The 17,780-nt window shown below is 54.9% G+C and overlaps 1 protein-coding gene across 6 annotated transcripts in view; it reads right to left on the bottom strand.

The window, feature by feature from the left end:
- The window catches only part of LOC133357070 (phosphatidylinositol-binding clathrin assembly protein-like), a 68,672-nt gene that overhangs the window by 10,958 nt on the left and 39,934 nt on the right, over positions 1-17,780 (bottom strand). Inside the window, exons 11-20 of one of the 6 annotated variants that reach the window (XM_061574838.1) lie at positions 17,588-17,766; positions 17,046-17,137; positions 13,548-13,622; positions 12,762-12,884; positions 11,755-11,886; positions 8,330-8,464; positions 6,746-6,773; positions 5,388-5,502; positions 3,873-3,896; positions 1,576-1,635 (exon numbers count right to left, since the gene is read on the bottom strand). In XM_061574838.1, coding sequence (XP_061430822.1) covers positions 1,576-1,635; positions 3,873-3,896; positions 5,388-5,502; positions 6,746-6,773; positions 8,330-8,464; positions 11,755-11,886; positions 12,762-12,884; positions 13,548-13,622; positions 17,046-17,137; positions 17,588-17,766 — 963 coding nt within the window. The remainder of the gene's footprint in view (positions 1-1,575; positions 1,636-3,872; positions 3,897-5,387; positions 5,503-6,745; positions 6,774-8,329; positions 8,465-11,754; positions 11,887-12,761; positions 12,885-13,547; positions 13,623-17,045; positions 17,138-17,587; positions 17,767-17,780) is intronic. The other 5 variants (XM_061574839.1, XM_061574840.1, XM_061574841.1 and 2 more) reach the window with 5 other exon arrangements.

The raw sequence follows: 17,780 nt of genomic DNA, 5'->3' as shown, positions 1-17,780 counted from the left end.
GTTGCCATTGGGCTCGCGGGGGTTAACATGGGTAGGACAAAACAATAACCGCCCAGACCTGCAGCACAGGAAGCCCTCATCCAGCAGTAGATTTACACAAAGGGGGCCTTTCCAGATTCACCACCACCCCCCCAAACCCCCCCAGCCCCCCCCCCCCCTACTACGGATGTGTTAATTACTACGGATGTGTTAACCATGAAATAAGCGCCGTCCGCCAAAGATCTTTAGCAATGGAATTCCATATAATCGCAAACATGTACCCAAAATGCTCGTCCGGAAAAAACCAAGCGGCAAAGTCGCCCTCGTAGTATGACGACGCATTTTGCTGCGCTGCCCTCTGCTGACCAACGCTGTTGGGCGAGCAGCAGCTAAAAACAAACTCCCGTTTATCTTCTTGGTTCTTTCGGTAAAGTCACGTAGAAGGGACATAATAAAATAATAAAAATAAAACATAATAAAATAATTCTCATTCAGACGCTGTCTCCCCGACAGACCTGGTCTTCACCTGAGGACGGCTGCTTGCGTTCTGGCGGAAACGTCGTGAGAATTATTTGATTATGTTTTATTTTTATTACTTTATTATTTCCCTTCTACGTGACTTTACCGAAAGAACCAAGAAGATGAATCCCTACAGTCACGAAAGCTTTAAATCGAAATTTAAACTCCCGTTTGTAGGCTTGGCGGTCGCCCATTCAAGCGGCACCAGTGGAAAAATCTTAGCTTGGTTGATGAGATGGGGCGAGTTTCAAGGTGATTTCGTTGTAAACTCCGAATGAAAACTTTGCTTCCGTCCCCTCCGCACTTTGAGCGATCGTGCCCTCATCGCTGTGCTTTGACCTTAGCCGGTCTCCATTACAACTGGTGCACTACTAACAGGCACGCGACCAAACACGCCCGGAACGTTACCACATTCTATTGGAGGTTGGCCGCATCTTTAAACAATCGACTTTCGTACGCGTGCCCACTGTTACACACGTGCATCGTTACGCTCGCACGTGCATCGATACCCGCACACCACACCGAGAGAAAGAAAAATAATAAGACATCTTTTAACCAAGTTCAGTGGTTTTAAAGCAGACTTAAAAAAAAAAGAAAAATACAACTCCAAATAATTTTCTGCTCAAATGATTACTGGGGCATTGGTTGCTCATCGCCAGTTTACAGCAGTGGTGGATTTCCAACGTTCCTACGTGCGTCCCTAGGTCGAGTGGACCTCTGCCAACTTCTCCCCTCCACAAAGTGTGGTACTAATTTTATTGACTCAGGAGGGATGATGATGATGGGCCGAGTCAACCACCCCCCCACCCCCCCAAACTGGATTTGAACTCGCAACCTTTCGGTTGCGAGCCACTCGCTTCTACCGCTGAGCCACGTGGCCGACCACTTCCGAATGAAAATCCGAAGGTGAACGTTTCCGGCGCACAGCCCCACAGCTCGAGTGGCCGCGTCACCGCCACACCCCCTTCATCATCGTCGTCACGCGTGTCTCACAAACGGCCCTCCCCCCGGGTGGCGCTGGTGGAGCGGGTGGCGCGTGGGTGGCGCTGGTGTCACGTGAATACATGCGTCGCTCACCATTCCGTACGTGGGCAGCGGCTGGCTCACCGCCGTCGGGTACGCCATCGTTGCGGCGCCCTGCAACAACAACACAACCACCATCACACAAGGGGAGGAAGGAGACGGCGGCAATGAGATGAGGAAGAGAGCAGGAGGGGCGCAGACGGGACGGAGAGAGCTGCCCGCCCGCCACTCTCTCCGCTAGGCCGCCTCTGACTCACAGCAAACAAGTCCAGAGAGGTCTCGCAAGAGGCAAGGATAACCGCGCAAATTCAGAAGCGTTAAAAAAAATAGCCGGAACGCAGCGGAAAGCTGATTGGAGCTGGGGAAAAAAATCAATACGTAAACAGACAGACGACGCGGGCGAATAATGCCGAGCAGAGGTTTTCACAGTTGTGCTCTGTAGCCCTGCGAGGCGTTTGCGGATGGTCTGGGCGTGTTGTCCGGTACGTTGTCGCTCCACTTGGAGTGTAACGGAGGGGGCCGTCATGCGGAAACGCCACGCGGTACGAACGGAAAAACGCACTGGATTAGGGGGGTTGGTGAATCTGGCATCACGGCAACGCGAGAGCCGCGGACTTTAGGCAGGCAACAGCACTCGGAATTAGTAGAATCACAGGGCATCCCCCCCCCCACGCACATCCCCATCTTGATTAAGGGGGAGGGCAGCAGCAGAGAGGAACACGAAATAAATTGAAACATTTAAATCACACGAGGCTGGTGGGTGGGTGGGGGGGTGACGGAGGCGTCATCATCCTCAAGTCTAAATAAAGAGTCCGATTCTGAAACACGGGGGAGAGAAGCAGCGCACGGTGCAGCCGTGCACGGGGGAACAACGCCGGCTGCCGACAGCGTCAAACACAAACGCCGCAGCCGCCGCCATCACCTAGAAAATCGCGATGGCCAGGGGCGGCCGCGCTCGGACCTGCGCACGGCTCTGGCGCGCCAGCGTGTCCTTGCAGCGCCCGGCGAGTTAGGATTAGGGGTATGCGCAGCACTGCACACCGATTGGCCGGTTACGGAGAGCACCACCGACCGTCCCTCCACCACTAAACCGACACTGCCGCCACTCCCTCACAGCTACGCAACCGTGGAAGACACCCCCCGCCAACCCCCCTCCACACTCCACTTAGGCCGTCCATGGATGCATCACTGCTGCCTGCCTACGGAACCTGAGACACCACTAACTACGCCGATCAACTTACAAGCGCTCAACGCACTACCTTCCTTTCGTTAGAAACTCCTGCGCCACACTTATTAACGAGCAAACTGCGAATACGGATGCCAGGCGCGTCGCAACATTGACATAACGATGCCCAATCCACACTGCCCACCGATTGCCCCAGACTTTGTAGGTTTAACGGGATCTACCACACACTGTACTCCCCTCCACGCACTCTCCTGCCTCTCCCATCTCGTCTCACTCTACTCCCCTCCACGCACTCTCCTGCCTCTCCCATCTCGTCTCACTCTACTCCCCTCCAAGCACTCTCCTACCTCTCCCATCCCATCAATTGCATTGTACCCGGGTGTCTACACACATTGCTCCTGATCGTGACTTTTAAAAGGCCCTCGTCCTCACTGACAGGAGCTTCGAACTAGTTTTGTGTTTTCTCCTCCCAACAAGCCAAACGACATACATTCACGGAATCAGCAAAAAACTCTCAATGCAGGAGGACCCTCCTGAGAACAAGTCTTCAGACATGTAACCTAGGTGACGCATCAACAAGACAATGGCTTCTAGATTTGAAGCTTTCGTGACTGCAAGGATTCATATTCTTAGGTTTTTTCGGTAAAGTCACATAGGTACATTTTTTTTATAAAAGTAAAATACAAATAAAATAAAAATCACGACGTTTCGGAGGCAACACAAGCTTCCGTCTTCAGGTGGAACCGTCACAGCACGATAGCTGTATCAAGTGAGAGAAATTCCAACAAAACAGTCCTTGTATATATACTGGTTGAGGGTGGGAGGAGCCAAGGTAGGCCCTGAATATTATTTTTTGTGAGGTTCGGTGCGGCTGAAGCACGCTGTTAGGAATGAGACAAAGGCTGTCTCTTTATCCTTGAAAACCGGGGGGCAGCAATCGGGGGGGAGGGGGGGTCGATCGGGGGGCGATCGGTGCCACAGGCGTCGTCCGTCGCCAGTGCCATCGCCGGACCTCCTACTGGGTTCGCCTTCCGCCCCCGTGGTTAGTTCAGGTGATCAGGTGATTCGCTTCAAGACAACACAGCAGGATCATAGCGGTGGGGGAGGGGCGGTGTCGGGGGCGATCGGCGAGGGTTGGCAGCAAGCGGGGTAAGGTCAGACTTACATACGGCGCGACGCCCCATCCGTTCTGCAAGGGGAACACAGAGCAGGGACAACAACCCACAACAGTGTCGTGTTAGCCATAACCGGGCAATTCGCGCCGGCCCCGGCCAGCCCCCCCCCTCCCCCGTCTGCCCGAGGTCGCGCACCGCTCGTGTGCAACAACAGGTCCTGGCAGCGTACGTACGCACGCGTGCGCCTGTACATACGTACGGGTGCTTGGTTGGAAAGAGAGTTAAAAAGAGTTTGCTTGAGCGTTGTGGCCAATCGCTCCAACGACACTCCGTGGCCGTCTGACATGTTGCCGAATCGCCCCTGGCCAGGTTCACCCCGATGCCTGCTGTATATTTGGAGTGTGCGGTGTCTCTCTCCCCCCCCCCCCCCCCGTGGTGGCGTAGATTTTTCTCCTCCTCCGGTTAATCTGCTCCCAACATTTGCAATCCACATCACCACGCGTTTCAGAGCTATTTTGGCTGCTGTACATCGCCACGCGATACGCCGCTTCGCCGAGTCGTCACTTGTGATGCCACAGGTCGCTTCTGAAAAAGAGTTAAATAGCTCAGTGGGGCCTTACACCTGCTAAAATAAAAATGGTGACTTTAGTAAATGTGGAATTTCCACCACTGGCCCGGGGGAGGTGAACCGGCGATGAGTGCCGGCCCCAGTCTTGTTCAGAGCGATCGAGAAGTCTCCCTCCACCCCACCCCACGGTTAACGCCGGGAGCAGCTCACAGCTCTCTCTTCACAACCGCCTCGATCTCCGTCCCCAGGGATGCGGACGTTAACAATCGATCGCCTCCCACGCACCGCTCTAGCGGCGCGGGAGAGGCATTGACGGTTCGCAGCGCCAGCACAGTAAGTAAAAACAAAAAATCATTTACTCTCCATCTGCCCCGCACATCGATCGCTTGGCTCTTTGCGGCCCAGGCCGTTTGTCTGGCACAGGATAATTACCGCGCAAAACCGTTCATTTAGCGTCGCTCGCGCGGCGGGTCGGGATGGCGCTGCGGTTTGGACGCTTGAAATCTGTAACCCAGGTGTTTTGGACGAGCGATATTAACGCACAAGCGGATGGCAGCGACACGCGCGATGGCGTCACGGGGAGGTGTGGGCGCACTTCGGCCAGAAAACGCAAATTACTTTCAGCGCAGGTTTTATGTCACCAAGTTTTGTGGCACGAACCCTTAAGAACAATTTGGCCAGGTTTTAAAAGGAGAGTCCCGAATAGACACGCGAATTTACACTCAAATATTGTTACTTGAAACCGTCTTCAGGAGAGTTATCGTGTCTCCGCTTTGTAGACGGACGGAACTAATGCACGAATGCTTTCAACCTTAATTGGAAAGTAAAAAAGAAAACATTATCATACCGAGCTGTCGATGGGAGGGAAGGACGGAGGGAGGAATGGAGGCAGGGAGGGATGGATGGATGGAAGGGAGGGAATGGAGGAAGTGAACGGAGGGAATGGATGGAGCGGATGGAACGGAGAGAACGGAGGGGAGGAGGGAGGGAGTCGTACCTGTGAGGGGGCAGCAGGCACGGACTGGGCCCAGGTGGCGGGGGCCGTCATGCGCGGCTGCCAGTTGTGTCCGCCCGTGAGCTTCTTCTCACCGGCGGGGGTCCACTGGTGCTCCCTGCGGAGACGGAGAGAGCAACGATCAACACAACACGAGGAGGTGCGGATATCGCTACCTGGGGGTGAACAAAGCGTGGCCCTGGGATTACATCCCACGCGGTAGACGTTCGGCCGGCACAATTAACCCTCGGTAAACTTTGGGGCAGATCAACTTTGCTTGCGAAAAAAGATAATTAAAATATCTCCACGCCCACGCTTGCTTTCTCATTCTGATCTGCTCCTCACCTCGCCGTGGGGTTCCCGTGACTAGGAGCGGACGCGAACGCAAAAACGCCGGAAAGGCAAACCGACTGCTTGAAGAATAAAACCGGTCGAGACCTTCGCACCCGCTCTCTCCACCATCGCGGGGCGGTGACGCGGGCCAAGTGGCGGCGCGTTTCCCCACTTGTTGTAGGGGTTCACACGGGTTCGAATCTAGTGGCCTCCCTGGTTATTGTTATGATTGCGGTGTGAACTAACCGTAGTAATAATGGTATTACTATACGCCGTCCGTTTCACTCGGTGGACGTCCAAGACGTCCTGGACGTAATGAGCAAGAGCGGGCTATCGTGGCAAAATGACTCGCTTGGTATTCTACAGGGTGCTTCAAAACAATGTAACACTTGGGGGGAGAATTTGCAACAACACCACAAGAAATCTGCCTCCGGGTTCTGGAGACCACCGGGAGAATATTCCAGGCACTCGTTGACAACGATGGCGAACAAGTGGAGACGCTTTGACTTTTTTAAGCTATTAACATTACATTTGTTATCATGTTACAGTGCATTATCCGTTCTCTTTCCATTAAAAACGATAGTCTCATATAAGTGTTAAAACATTTTTTAAGCACCATGTAATATAGTAGCAATCATTGCCCCCCCCACCCCACCTCCACTGGTAGACTAATAATGCCCCCCAGGTCACTTGCAAATGAGACGCACCCTGATCTCTCACCTTGGGTGACACGTATAGGTAAAAAATAAAGCATGCCTAAATTATGTACGTGTTGACTTATCTGTGTTTGCTCGTTCTATCCGGGCCACCCGTCCTCCTCTGTTATACCGCACGTGGCCAGGTGACCGAGCTATGCAGCCCACATGACATGCGAGTAATGAGGCAGAGCGCGCGTGCAAGCCTCCATAACGGGTGGTGCTCGTAACACGCACGCACCAAAGCACGCTGCCAAGACGAACACACGGACCACACAGGGAGGGTTTGTTTGAGAGTGCACGTTGTGCTCAAGTGTGCTGTCAAAAACTCACTTTTTCCCTGCAGGGTTCATGGCTAAGTCTGTGGAGCGCACACACGCACGCGCACACACACAATGTTAATTGTGTGAGCAAACAAGGTAGGATCTTTATCTTATCACAGGACAACATTGCTAATGTAAAATGAATAAAACCACTGCTCAATGAAGGCCACCACCACATGTTGTGCCAACCTTTGGTGTTGTTAGACCGTACTTCACTGTGCCGTTTCATATGTGCTGACGAAAGGTGCCAGTCAGATATCACTCGTCACTGATGTGCGCCGTGGCCTAGGATTGACCTCGGATCACGGAGTTTACAGCATCGTGGCGGACTAACCACCGCACCGCCGCTCGACACTGGTCCGGAGTTTGGTAACGGAGAGAGGAGGTGCTGCAACCCACTGCCTGTGACGACTGCTCGCCACGATCGCCACGCGATGTCCCTGGCGCACTGCATCTTTTAACTGTAAATCGGGAGCTTTATTTCTCCCGCAAAAATCCGATGAGCAATGAAGCTCTTTTTCACGTAATGTCCAGCAGATTACGGGCCGAAAAGTTACCACAATACAAAAAAACTATGGGAGTGCAAAGTATAGGAAAGGTAAGCAAATCACTAAAATAAATATACTTAAGCTTAAGTAAAAGTGCAGCTCTGTTATCTCTCTCACGCCACTGCTGGCAGAAGGGCCTCCACTCGCTCGAGAGAGCACCCCTAGGAGGATAATTGCCCTGCTCTTCCACGCGAGCCAGACAGCTTGGAAGAGGCAGTGGCGTACCCACACTCCACCCCATCGCACACGACCTGCCGATCGACTAAACGTGGTCGTACCCATTTGTACCGCAGGGTGCTTGTAGGCTCTGGCGCGCTTATCGGTCCCTAAGCAAATCGAACCGGCCGCCTCCGCATTGCAAGTACAGCGAGCTAACCCACGGCATCAGCCGGCAGCGGGTCTACCCTGCATCAAACTGCACCCCAGCACAATCTGGGCACCAGCAAACAACGACAGCGGAGGCGGTTGCTCTCCACACAGTCCCCGCAGTGGGGGGAGGTGGCGCCGCGCGTGTGCGCCACGTGCGTGTGTGCCCTGTGTCCGCGCCACGTGCGTGTGTGCCGTGTGCGTGTGCCGTGTGCGTGCGCCACGTGCGTGTGTGCCGTGTGCGTGTGCCGTGTGCGTGCGCCACGTGTGTGTGGCGTGTTTGTGTGCCACGTGCGTGTGTGCCATGTGCGTATGTGCCGTGTGTCCGTGCCACGTGCGTATGTGCCGTGTGTCCGTGCCATGTGCGTATGTGCCGTGTGTCCGTGCCACGTGCGTGTGTGCAGTGTGCGTGTGCCGTGTGTCCGCGCCACGTGCGTGTGTGCTGTGTGCGTGTGCCGTGTGCGTGCGCCACGTGTGTGGCGTGCGTGTGTGCCACGTGCGTGTGTGCCGTGTGCTTGTGCCGTGTGTCCGTGCCACGTGCGTGTGTGCCACGTGCGTGTGCCACGTGCGTGTGTGCCATGTGCGTGTGTCACGTGTGTGTGGCGTGTGCCCCGTGCATGTCACAAGTGCGCGCAGTGCGCGCGGTGCCACGTGCGCGCGTGTGCCAGGCGCGCCCTTACTGCCGACGAGGTTTGCGAGCGACGAGTCGAGGTCGTTGGGCGCCAGCATGGCCGCCTGTTGCGAGGACATGGGCGCCGATGACTGTGCGGGCGCCACCACCATGGGCTGCAGGATGTCGCCTAGCATCACGACACCTGCCGGCGCCGAGGGGGCGAGGGGCGGGCGGTCAGCCGGACAACAAGACGCAGCAGCGAGGGACCGGCTTGTACCGATTCGGCCCCTCGTAGCTAATTCAATTCAACATTCGGTTCAAGATTCGTCTAAGCAACCGATTTTTTATCGTCGTTTTTAACGTTAACCAATTAAGGTTGAAAGCGTTAAGAATGCATTAGCTCTGTTCGTCTCTCTGTAACGAGTGGGGAGGTGGGGGTGGGGGAGAAGGTTGCGGTAGGGGCATGATAACTCTCATGATTTGATGATCAAATACGAAGGACACTCGAGTATAAATTTGTCCGGCTGTTCGGGACTCGCCCTACTGCGAACCGGGCACGTGAATCAACGCACTGCCTCCAAACTTGGGAGACAAAAGCCGATAATCGAACACTCGAAAAGGATTTGGCTCGGCGTTTGTGATGATCGATGTCATCGCGACACGTGGCTCGAGAGGTGAAGTGCTTTATCGCTCGTCCAATACTTCCGAGCACAGCCGCACATCGGAGGGATTTATAGAAATCCAAGCGTATTCACGATTTCTATTGCGTGCCACCGGCGTAGCGCCACCGTGTGGCCATTCAGAGCTCCCACGGAGTTGTGCATCAAACCCGCATTCCAGAATGGCCAGGAGAATGAGATATCTCAGAACCTCTTAACAACACACGAGGAGGAGAAATGGGAGAGGTGATGAGAAGTGGGTACTCTGGTTTCTAACCACACGAAGCAAAATAATCTGCTTACTTAAGACGAAGAATTGGTCAAACATTGCAATGGTAGCACGGGAGCATCCGGGAAGAGTCCAAGAGACTCGGCGAAGCTTTCCGAGGTGAGCGAAAGACATAAAAATGGAGCTGGGACAATTGGTCGATTAAAGGTGATTGACTAAAATCATGGTGGCCACACCTCCCGAAGGTGGAAAACCCCCCGCCCCACAAAGCCACGCTCAGCATGACGCGGCCGACAAAGCGGATTATGTCACCAAGCACGCGTCCCATCACTTCCCGTCCAGCGGCACACTTGGGAAGGGGTGAGACTTGTGTCCCCACCCCCACTCGCCCCACCCAACTATCTTCACATTGTCCGATTAATCGAGCAATCGGAGTGGGAATCGATGATTGGAAGGAGCCAATTGTCCTGAGATTAGCGAACGACGCCGCAAGCAACCGACGACGTCGCTAGGAATGGGCCAAGAAACGCGGGCGAGCATTCTGGGGAGCGGTGAACGCGCTCCCCGCCAGGCCAAGCTTAGTAGTACGTGTGGGGGTACACGGCATGCGCGTGGTGGTGGGGGGGGGAGCGGGGAGCGAGGAGTTAACGGCAAAGCGTTTCGCGGTCGTGGGGGTGCGACCGCGGGGGGGGGGGGGCGGGTGAAACGCGGTGAAACGCAGCGGGGCGCAGCGAGGAGGAAAACGCCGAACTCACCCGGCCAGACAGACACCGCGAGGAGGAGACAGGCAGGGTTGGGAGTTGGGAGGCCCCCCGAACCAAGGGAGAGAGGGGAGAGAGGCGGTGTGGGTGGGGAGGGGTGGCAGAGTGAGAGAGAGAGGGAGAGAGGGAGGGAGAGAAGCAGTCACGGGATGAGAAACCACCCGCGGGTACGGCCCACGCGAGAGCGCCCTCCGCCGCCCCCGGGCACTGCATGCAGTGAATGGGTTACCGCCGCGAGCCCCCGCTTTATCTGCGACGCACAAACACAGGCAAGTCAACGGAAACAACAGGGGCAGCAGGACAACCGATTAAGCGCTTGAGCCTCGGAGGGGAGGGGGCTGTCCGGCAAGCGATCGGCAGCACTCCCAGATCCTCAGGGGCTCGCTGCCGCCACCACCACCATCGCCACGGTCACCATCGTCAAGGCATCGCCACTTAGCCGAACATTAACCGGCGACACGTTTCTGCGACACCGTCGGTTGGATCTTGACTTAAAGCTTTCGTGACTGCAGGAATTCAAATTCTTTAGGTCTTTCGGTAAAGTCACGTAGATAGGTTCAAAGCAAATAACAAAAAACTACGACGTTTCGATCGCAACACAAGCGATCGTCATCCTCCTGATGAAGATCGCTTGTGTTGCACTCGAAACGTCGTAGTTTCTTTGAACCTACCTACGTGACTTTACCTGAAAGACCCAAATAATCCCGTCGGTTGGGGCGAGCCTGGTGACGACCATCATCGAGGTGGTGGTTCATTCATTTGGCTGCTTTGGTGAGGAGCTGTTCGAAGAGTGCCTGAGAGAACCCGCTGAGATTTGCAGAGCTGGAACTGAGAGCGTTGCAGTGTGGAGATCGGCCCTGAAAGCTGTACAAATAGAATTTTTAAAATTCCGAGCTTTCATCTCTATCGTCCGCTTAGCGGACGTACGATCGCAGCGTTCACAGCTGTTGTGGTCTCCAGCTTCCCCAAAGACGCTCGGGTCAATGGTGGGGGGGGGGGGGGGGGGCGTGCTGTTTCAACGCGTCTGCACTCGTGAGCAATTCAAGTCTGAAAGGTAAAAGGTCAAGGTGCAGCTCTGAAACTACTTGTTCACGCCGATGCTGGCGTGAGCAAGCAATCGCCGGATGCAGGAGCGGAGGGAGGGCAGCTCGCGTTGGGAGCCTGGGAGTGCCGATGCCACGGACGCATGCTAGACGGGGTGGGGGGGGGGCTTGCTCCATGCTCGTGCGCCACATTCCACGGTGTTGCGCTGCGCCGCGTGCTCGGTGTGGCCGGCGGGGACGAGTCGTGCCGGCGGCGCCGAGTTGGTTACGCTGTGGGGGCTTGTTTCACTGCGAGTTTGTTACACTTGGTGCTTTTGCTGTGTGCGCGTGCCGAGCATATGGATGAGTGTGTGCAAGTGAGGCGCACCGGTGAGCAAGCGCGTGGAAGATTGTGAGCGCGTGTATGGATGAGTGAGAGCGTGTAAGAAATTGCGAAGATTGTGAGCGTGCGAGCGTGCGTGTGCGCATGAGTGAGAGAACGTGCGAGTGCGCAAGCGAGTGTACGGATGGGAGCGAGTGAGTGTACGGATGGGCGCGAGTGCGAGCGCGAGTGCGAGCGCGTGTGTGCGGTTGAGTGAGAGCGTGCGAGTGCACGAGCGTGTGAGTGTATGGTTGGGTGCGAGTGCGTGTACGGATGGGTGCGTGTGCGAGCGCGTGTGTGCGTGTGCGGTTGAGTGAGAGCGTACGAGTGTACGAGCGTGCGAGTGTATAGTTGGGTGCGAGTGCGTGTGTAAATGATTGAAGGGGCGACCGCGGTGATGCTCGGTGCCCGGTGCCGCCACCCCCCCACCAGCGCTCACCGCTCGAGTCCAGCGCGTCCTTGTTCGCCGCGCTCTTGTTCCCGAAGACAGCGTCGAAGTCGGTGTGCAGGCCGCCGGGCGCCGCCGCGGACACAGGCGACACGGCCGTGGGGACGAACGACCCGCCGAACCCTGGGGGCACGTACGGACGCACGCGCCGCCGAGTCAGCCCCACAACGGCCGGAACAATCACGCACTGAGAATATATGCTCACTCGCTCGCTCGTTAGCAATTAAATTGTTGGATCGTATGTCCACAGTTAGAATCAACAGCTGATTTGGACGCGGATAGCAAATCAGCAGTCACTCGGTATTTATAATTCGGATCAATTACTGCAATCACAATACGCTCATTGAACGGTGCCGTGCAAGAATCACCTACTTTAAAATCATACAACTTCGATGCGAATGTTTTTCCTTGACGCTAATTTAATGGTCTAAGCAAACGCGCCAAAACTGGAGAGAACAAATGAAACGGACAGTGCGCGCAACACAAAGGAAGCGCAGATGAGACAGTGCCAAGTACACACTAATTAAAGTTCACGCAAGATAGTACGAGACGGTACAAACTAGACGGGCAGTATAAACGCCACGTGACGGACGGGACCGTGTAAACGAGACGAAGGAAACGGGACGTACAAAAAGGAGAGAAAGGTACTTCATTGGTACAAATCTGCGACTGAGAATCATGACAAATGGATAGGGGGGGGGGTAACCAGATTAATTCTCTCCATCTGGCATCTATCCTCAAAACCTAGAGTCGATATCCATGACAGGCTGCGTCCGTTCCCATCATTCGCGATCTCCGGCATCTCCCGCGGACGGGTCTCGGCCAAACCGCTTCACATGGTCCCCAGCAACTCGATCCCTTTTCCTCCTCTTCCCCTCCCCCAACCACCACCACCACCACACCTCCTCGATCCTTTCCACCGTCTCCCGCGGGGCGCGATGAAATACCCACGTCCCTGGGAGCGCGAGCGGGTCGAGAGAGCGCCGGTTGGGATTTACCCAAGAAGGGATTGAGAGAGGAGGGGGCCGGAGGCAACGGAGCGGAGTAGGTGGCGGGAGCCGCGCTCGACACCGCGTAGTGCTCTCGCGACGACACGCACGGAGCCTCGGCGCCGCACGTCGCTAGGCCCGGCACAGCCCCGGCACAGCCCCGGCACAGCCCCGGCACAGCCCCCGGCACAGCCCCCGGCAAAGGGAAGGAGGAGCCAGGTCCCGCCGGGAGGAGAGAGAGAGAAAAGTTGAAGAGAAGAGAAACCATACGGGGGTGAGAGAGTGGCAGACACAGGGTATAGGAGGAAGAGAGAAAGAGTATTTTCAGGTGGAAGAAAGAGGGAGGGAGAGACAGAGAGACGAAAACAAGGCAGAGGAGCAACACGTGAGTACAAGTGCTGGAACAAAAGTCAAGTCAGACATGAAGAGAGCTACAGGGTGTGAACAGAGCTATGGACAAGGAGAGCAGCATGCACCAGATGCATATCAGGGTCGTGCACTGACCAAGGCTCAACGGGGCAGTCCCGATAATCTGCCCCGTGACTTTCCAGCATGCCAGCGTGGTGGTTGTGGTGGCCCACTGCGTGAATGCCCGGGGAGGGTCATTCACGGAGAGGACAGTGCCAACACACGACGCACCCGCTCGCCCACAAAAACCGCGGTGGGGTTTAGTTCTAAACCGCGCTCTCTCGTGCGTTCGCCCGGGACGAGCTTCCGTTCCGGTGTTGGCGCTGCCGCCGTGCGCGCCGATCGCATGCCGTGAAATCGAGCCGTGTGTCGTGCGCTGCCACCCACCATCGTACGAGTAAAGGCTAATGGAAGTGGGAAAGTCTTCGGGCCTAGCGGTGCGAAACGGCGACCCGAACACGTCTTCCCACAGAGAGCACGCAGCAGCGGAGAGAGCAAGTGAGGAGGAGGAGGAGGAGGGGGGGGCGGGGGCGAGGCACACACAGGGGACACGCGAGTCAACATGAAGAGGTGGCACCCACCCCCCTTGGGGGTGCCGCACTGTCATTGCTCACGACGATGTCAACTTTCACAACGAGGGCCAGCTCCGCGGAGATGTGCATCGTCGTCGCGTGATGCCAGCTCCGCGGATATGTGCATCCGCGTCATGAACTTTTGCTGCGGCGGTTTTCTCTTTTTCGCTCTGCTGCGCTTTTGACTGGAGCTTACTTAACTTAACATGTATTCAGCAGCAGCAGCTATAAACTAAACGACTGAACTAGTTTTTATTTCACTCAACGTTGCGCTCTGAAATCCTGTAACGCTTCATGTGCATTTTCTGCCAACCGTACAATGAGGAAATAATTAAATAACGAACGGAACTTACTATAACAATGATGAGATCACGCAACCACCACGTCATCAATTACTCGCGGCGAACCGTTTTGCAAAGCACTCGTTTAAAAAGCACGGGCAATATATTTAGAACTTCGCCTACTGTGTGTGTGCGTGTTGTCATTTCATGAAGAGTTATTTGGTAAATAATATAATAAAATTAACACGCTATGACGATGCTTTGGCTCGTCTCGTGCGGTGCGCTGTCGCATTGTCGCCGTATCGTGGCAGCCCTGGGCTTGTCAGGGATCATCTTTTTGGCATGCTGCATATAAAAAAAATGAAATGACAAATCATGACATTACAAAATGCTGTGAAGCGGATACGATACGATCGCGTTTCTTACAGTAGCGGAACGTTGTGGCAACTCTGCAAATTGGAATATTTATAGTGTAGGAATCCAATTAGCTGTAAAGCTTTTTCACACATGTCCAGTAGGGGGGCGGGTAAGAATGCCACAACAACAAATAATACAAAAACACGATAGGAAAGGTAAACAAATCACCCAAACGCATACAAATACAAATAAACCATTCCCATCCTACCAGGCAAAGCCCAGAGGTATTCACTTATTTTTCAGAAGAAACCTGGCCACAGATGACAGCTCAACAAAGTGGCCAATCATTTGGACATTTAGAGCACCAAAATAATGTCCCGAGCATGCGGCACAATCATCCACATTGGTTCATGGATGAAGGTTAATCATCATCATCATCATCAGCATCGTCGTCACGATCCATGGGCAGATAGCCCCGGAGGTATACCCACTGCACATTTCGTCACTTGTTGTTTCCACTTTTCTCTTCTATCTTGTAGTGCCAATATGCTCAAGCAGTGCTTCCCAGTAGAACCGGTCTAGAGGTGGACGGTGGTTCAGAGAACGCTGAAATTCCACCGCTGGGAGATCCTGGGGATGAATCTGGGTTTCGGCCGCCCGTGCGGCAAGTTGACGGTCTCTCACCCTGGTCACCAATGACTGCACACGTAATTTTAGCTCTGATCAACATGTTACGGGCATTAAAACGTGCGATGCTCGTGTGGATCACGAGGTCTGTTGAAGTGAAGCCTAGAAGTAGTTATGTAAAGTCATCTTCCCAAACCGATCTCTGGCAGGGCGATGATGCACTGCTAGCGGCACAGTATTGAACGGAAAAGTCCTTCGTTTACCAAAATCCCTGGAGCACAGCTGGAAAGTAATTGGGGAATAAAGCAAAATATAAATCAGAAAAAAGGCTTGGACTGATGGCAGGCCTGCACTGGTGCACCATCATCATCAGCCTACCCTGGACACGCTTGCCATCTCAAGGGATCATCCAGGCGAAATATATAGAATTGGTGGAGTCGCTGCCCCCGCAAGCCAATTAAGTTTGAAAAAGCGGGTCGATATTTATTGATTGATAATTGAAAATCATCACACTTGCACGATGCATCCACGTTCCAATCACCAACAAATCCACCTCCCCCCCGTAGCTTTCGGGGTGGTACCCGAAAAGTTCCCCTCGAGTAAGTCATTTCGTGCCGAACAACACGCGGTGCAACCCGAAAAAAACATCGGTGAGATTCTTACACGGGAGGGGTGGGGGAGAGCACATCCGTGCACACCGACGTGGCGGTAAATAGTCCAACTCCCCCCCCCACCCCCCGAGTGGCTATTGCGTCATCCTCAACCGACAGCGAAGAGCCGCCACCAACACGGAGCAGCAGCAAGCCACCGACACGCTCCGCACGCGAGGGCCGTAATAAGCCTCGGCGCGACGACGCTCCCCGTCAAAGCGCTGAGACAGGATACGATGGAGCAGCGGACCCACTTTCCGTTTCTTAAAGCGCGCGTTAGGGAACTACGAGCGGGTCGATGACGACGTTCAAACTTGTTCATCCGCGAGAGTCGGCGGGGCCTGGGTCGGACGCGTGGACGGCTCGAAGGGACGATGGCCGACCGTCACGATGAACCAACGGAGCACCGGCCAAAGGGGGAACGGAGATGGAGTGATGAATTCTAGATTTGAAGCTTTCGTGACTGCAAGGATTCATATTCTTAGGTTTTTTTGGTAAAGTCACGTAGGTAAAACATTTAAATTAATAAAAGTAAAATAAAAATCACGACGTTTCGGAGGCAACACACGCTTTCGTCTTCAGGTGGTACAGCTATCGTGCTGTGACTGTTCCACCTGAAGACGGAAGCTTTGAGTTGCCTCCGAAACGTTGTGATTTTTATTTTTATTTTACTTTTATTGATTTAAATTTTTTACCTACGTGACTTTACCGAAAAAACCTAAAAATATGGAGTGATGAAATCAACTCGCGCGCAAGGTGCTCGGCAGAATTGTCAGACTGCAGGGATGGCGACGGCTAGGGGAGGTCTCAATCCAGCAGTGGACTGACCATGTCTGATAATGATGAGGGAAAGGTCCACAAGCCCCCGGGGTCTGGTAAGGAAGCACTGTGGAGGACGGGGCAGCACGAGGGTGGTGCGAGTGAGCGAGCGGACGGACGGACGGAGGAGCGGGCACCCACGCAGCCCCATCACGTCAGCGCTGAGGTCCCCGCCACACCCCACCCGGCCCTACTCCCCCCCCACCCCCGCCAAACACTCAGCACTTCTTCTAAATTAGCATAATCACATCAAGCACTGGTTAAACGAGCTCACACGACAGCGTTGAGGCAACCCGGGCTTGAATCTTCACTCCATATTTTTCAGGAACGCTGCAGCTACTGCTGCTAGGCTGGCTTGCCTAAGGCATCACAAGGCGTAAGGCACTAACACACTAACACACCAGTTAGAATCAAGTGTACATCTCTATCTATCGTGATCCTATTGTTCATGACCGTTCAGGCACGGCCATTTGCAGACCACCAAAACGCGTTGGCGGCCATGGCCGACAATGATTTCTGCGAGGAGCCGCGTTGCGCAACTGTACCGGCTGAAATGAAGTGCTGGGCTGCAACCCTCACCTGTCCAGGGGCTGGGCGCTCCGGGAGGGACCCCTGTGCCCTGCACACCTCCCCCAAAGTTCGGCTGTAGCCCGAAGAGATCGCTGGAGCCTCTGCGCAGAGACAAAGACAAAGATCCCACCCCCCACCATGAAGCCTTAAACAGAATTCAGGCCGGCAACAGCAAACAAACTGGGGTGGCCAGCACCACGCCCCAGCCGCCTCCGTCTCCCCCGTGGCGATGATTACGCATTGCACGAGGCACTCAGTTGAGGCCGAGTCGACCTAGCGGAGGCCCAGGACGCGTTCAGATGTTCGTTACTGGTGATGGGAACCGTGAGCGGGAATCAAACCCAGGCCGCTGGGTTTTTACAGCGCAGCACACTAACTGCTGCACTACCGCACACAGAACGAGTGGCATAGATAGACCAAGTGACATGTCAGAGACAAAGACGGAGCTAATTCCGCAACACTCTCGACCTCGGTCCGAAGGCATAAACATTTATTTGATTTAAATCATCGCATCGTCACGCCGCCTGTCGGCGTGCCCCCCCCCCGCGCACCCCGTCTGCGTGGAGGGCGGCGTGGAGGAGAAGAGGTCGGTGGAGGGCGGCGCCGTGTTGCTGCGCACGGGCGTGGAGTTGGGCGACGTTCCGCTCGACGCTGGAGAGCTCTGCTTGCCACCGCCGCCACCGCCGCCGCCACCACCACCGCCACCGCCACCACCCAGCTCCCGCAAGCGCTGCTCCTAGGGGG

The sequence above is a fragment of the Lethenteron reissneri genome, chromosome 56, assembly GCF_015708825.2.
Source record: "Lethenteron reissneri isolate LAM-NWPU_2019-01 chromosome 56, ASM1570882v1, whole genome shotgun sequence".
NCBI lineage: Eukaryota > Metazoa > Chordata > Hyperoartia > Petromyzontiformes > Petromyzontidae > Lethenteron > Lethenteron reissneri.
The sequence above is the reverse complement of the archived record's forward strand: the minus strand, read 5'-3'. Positions and strand labels throughout refer to the sequence as shown.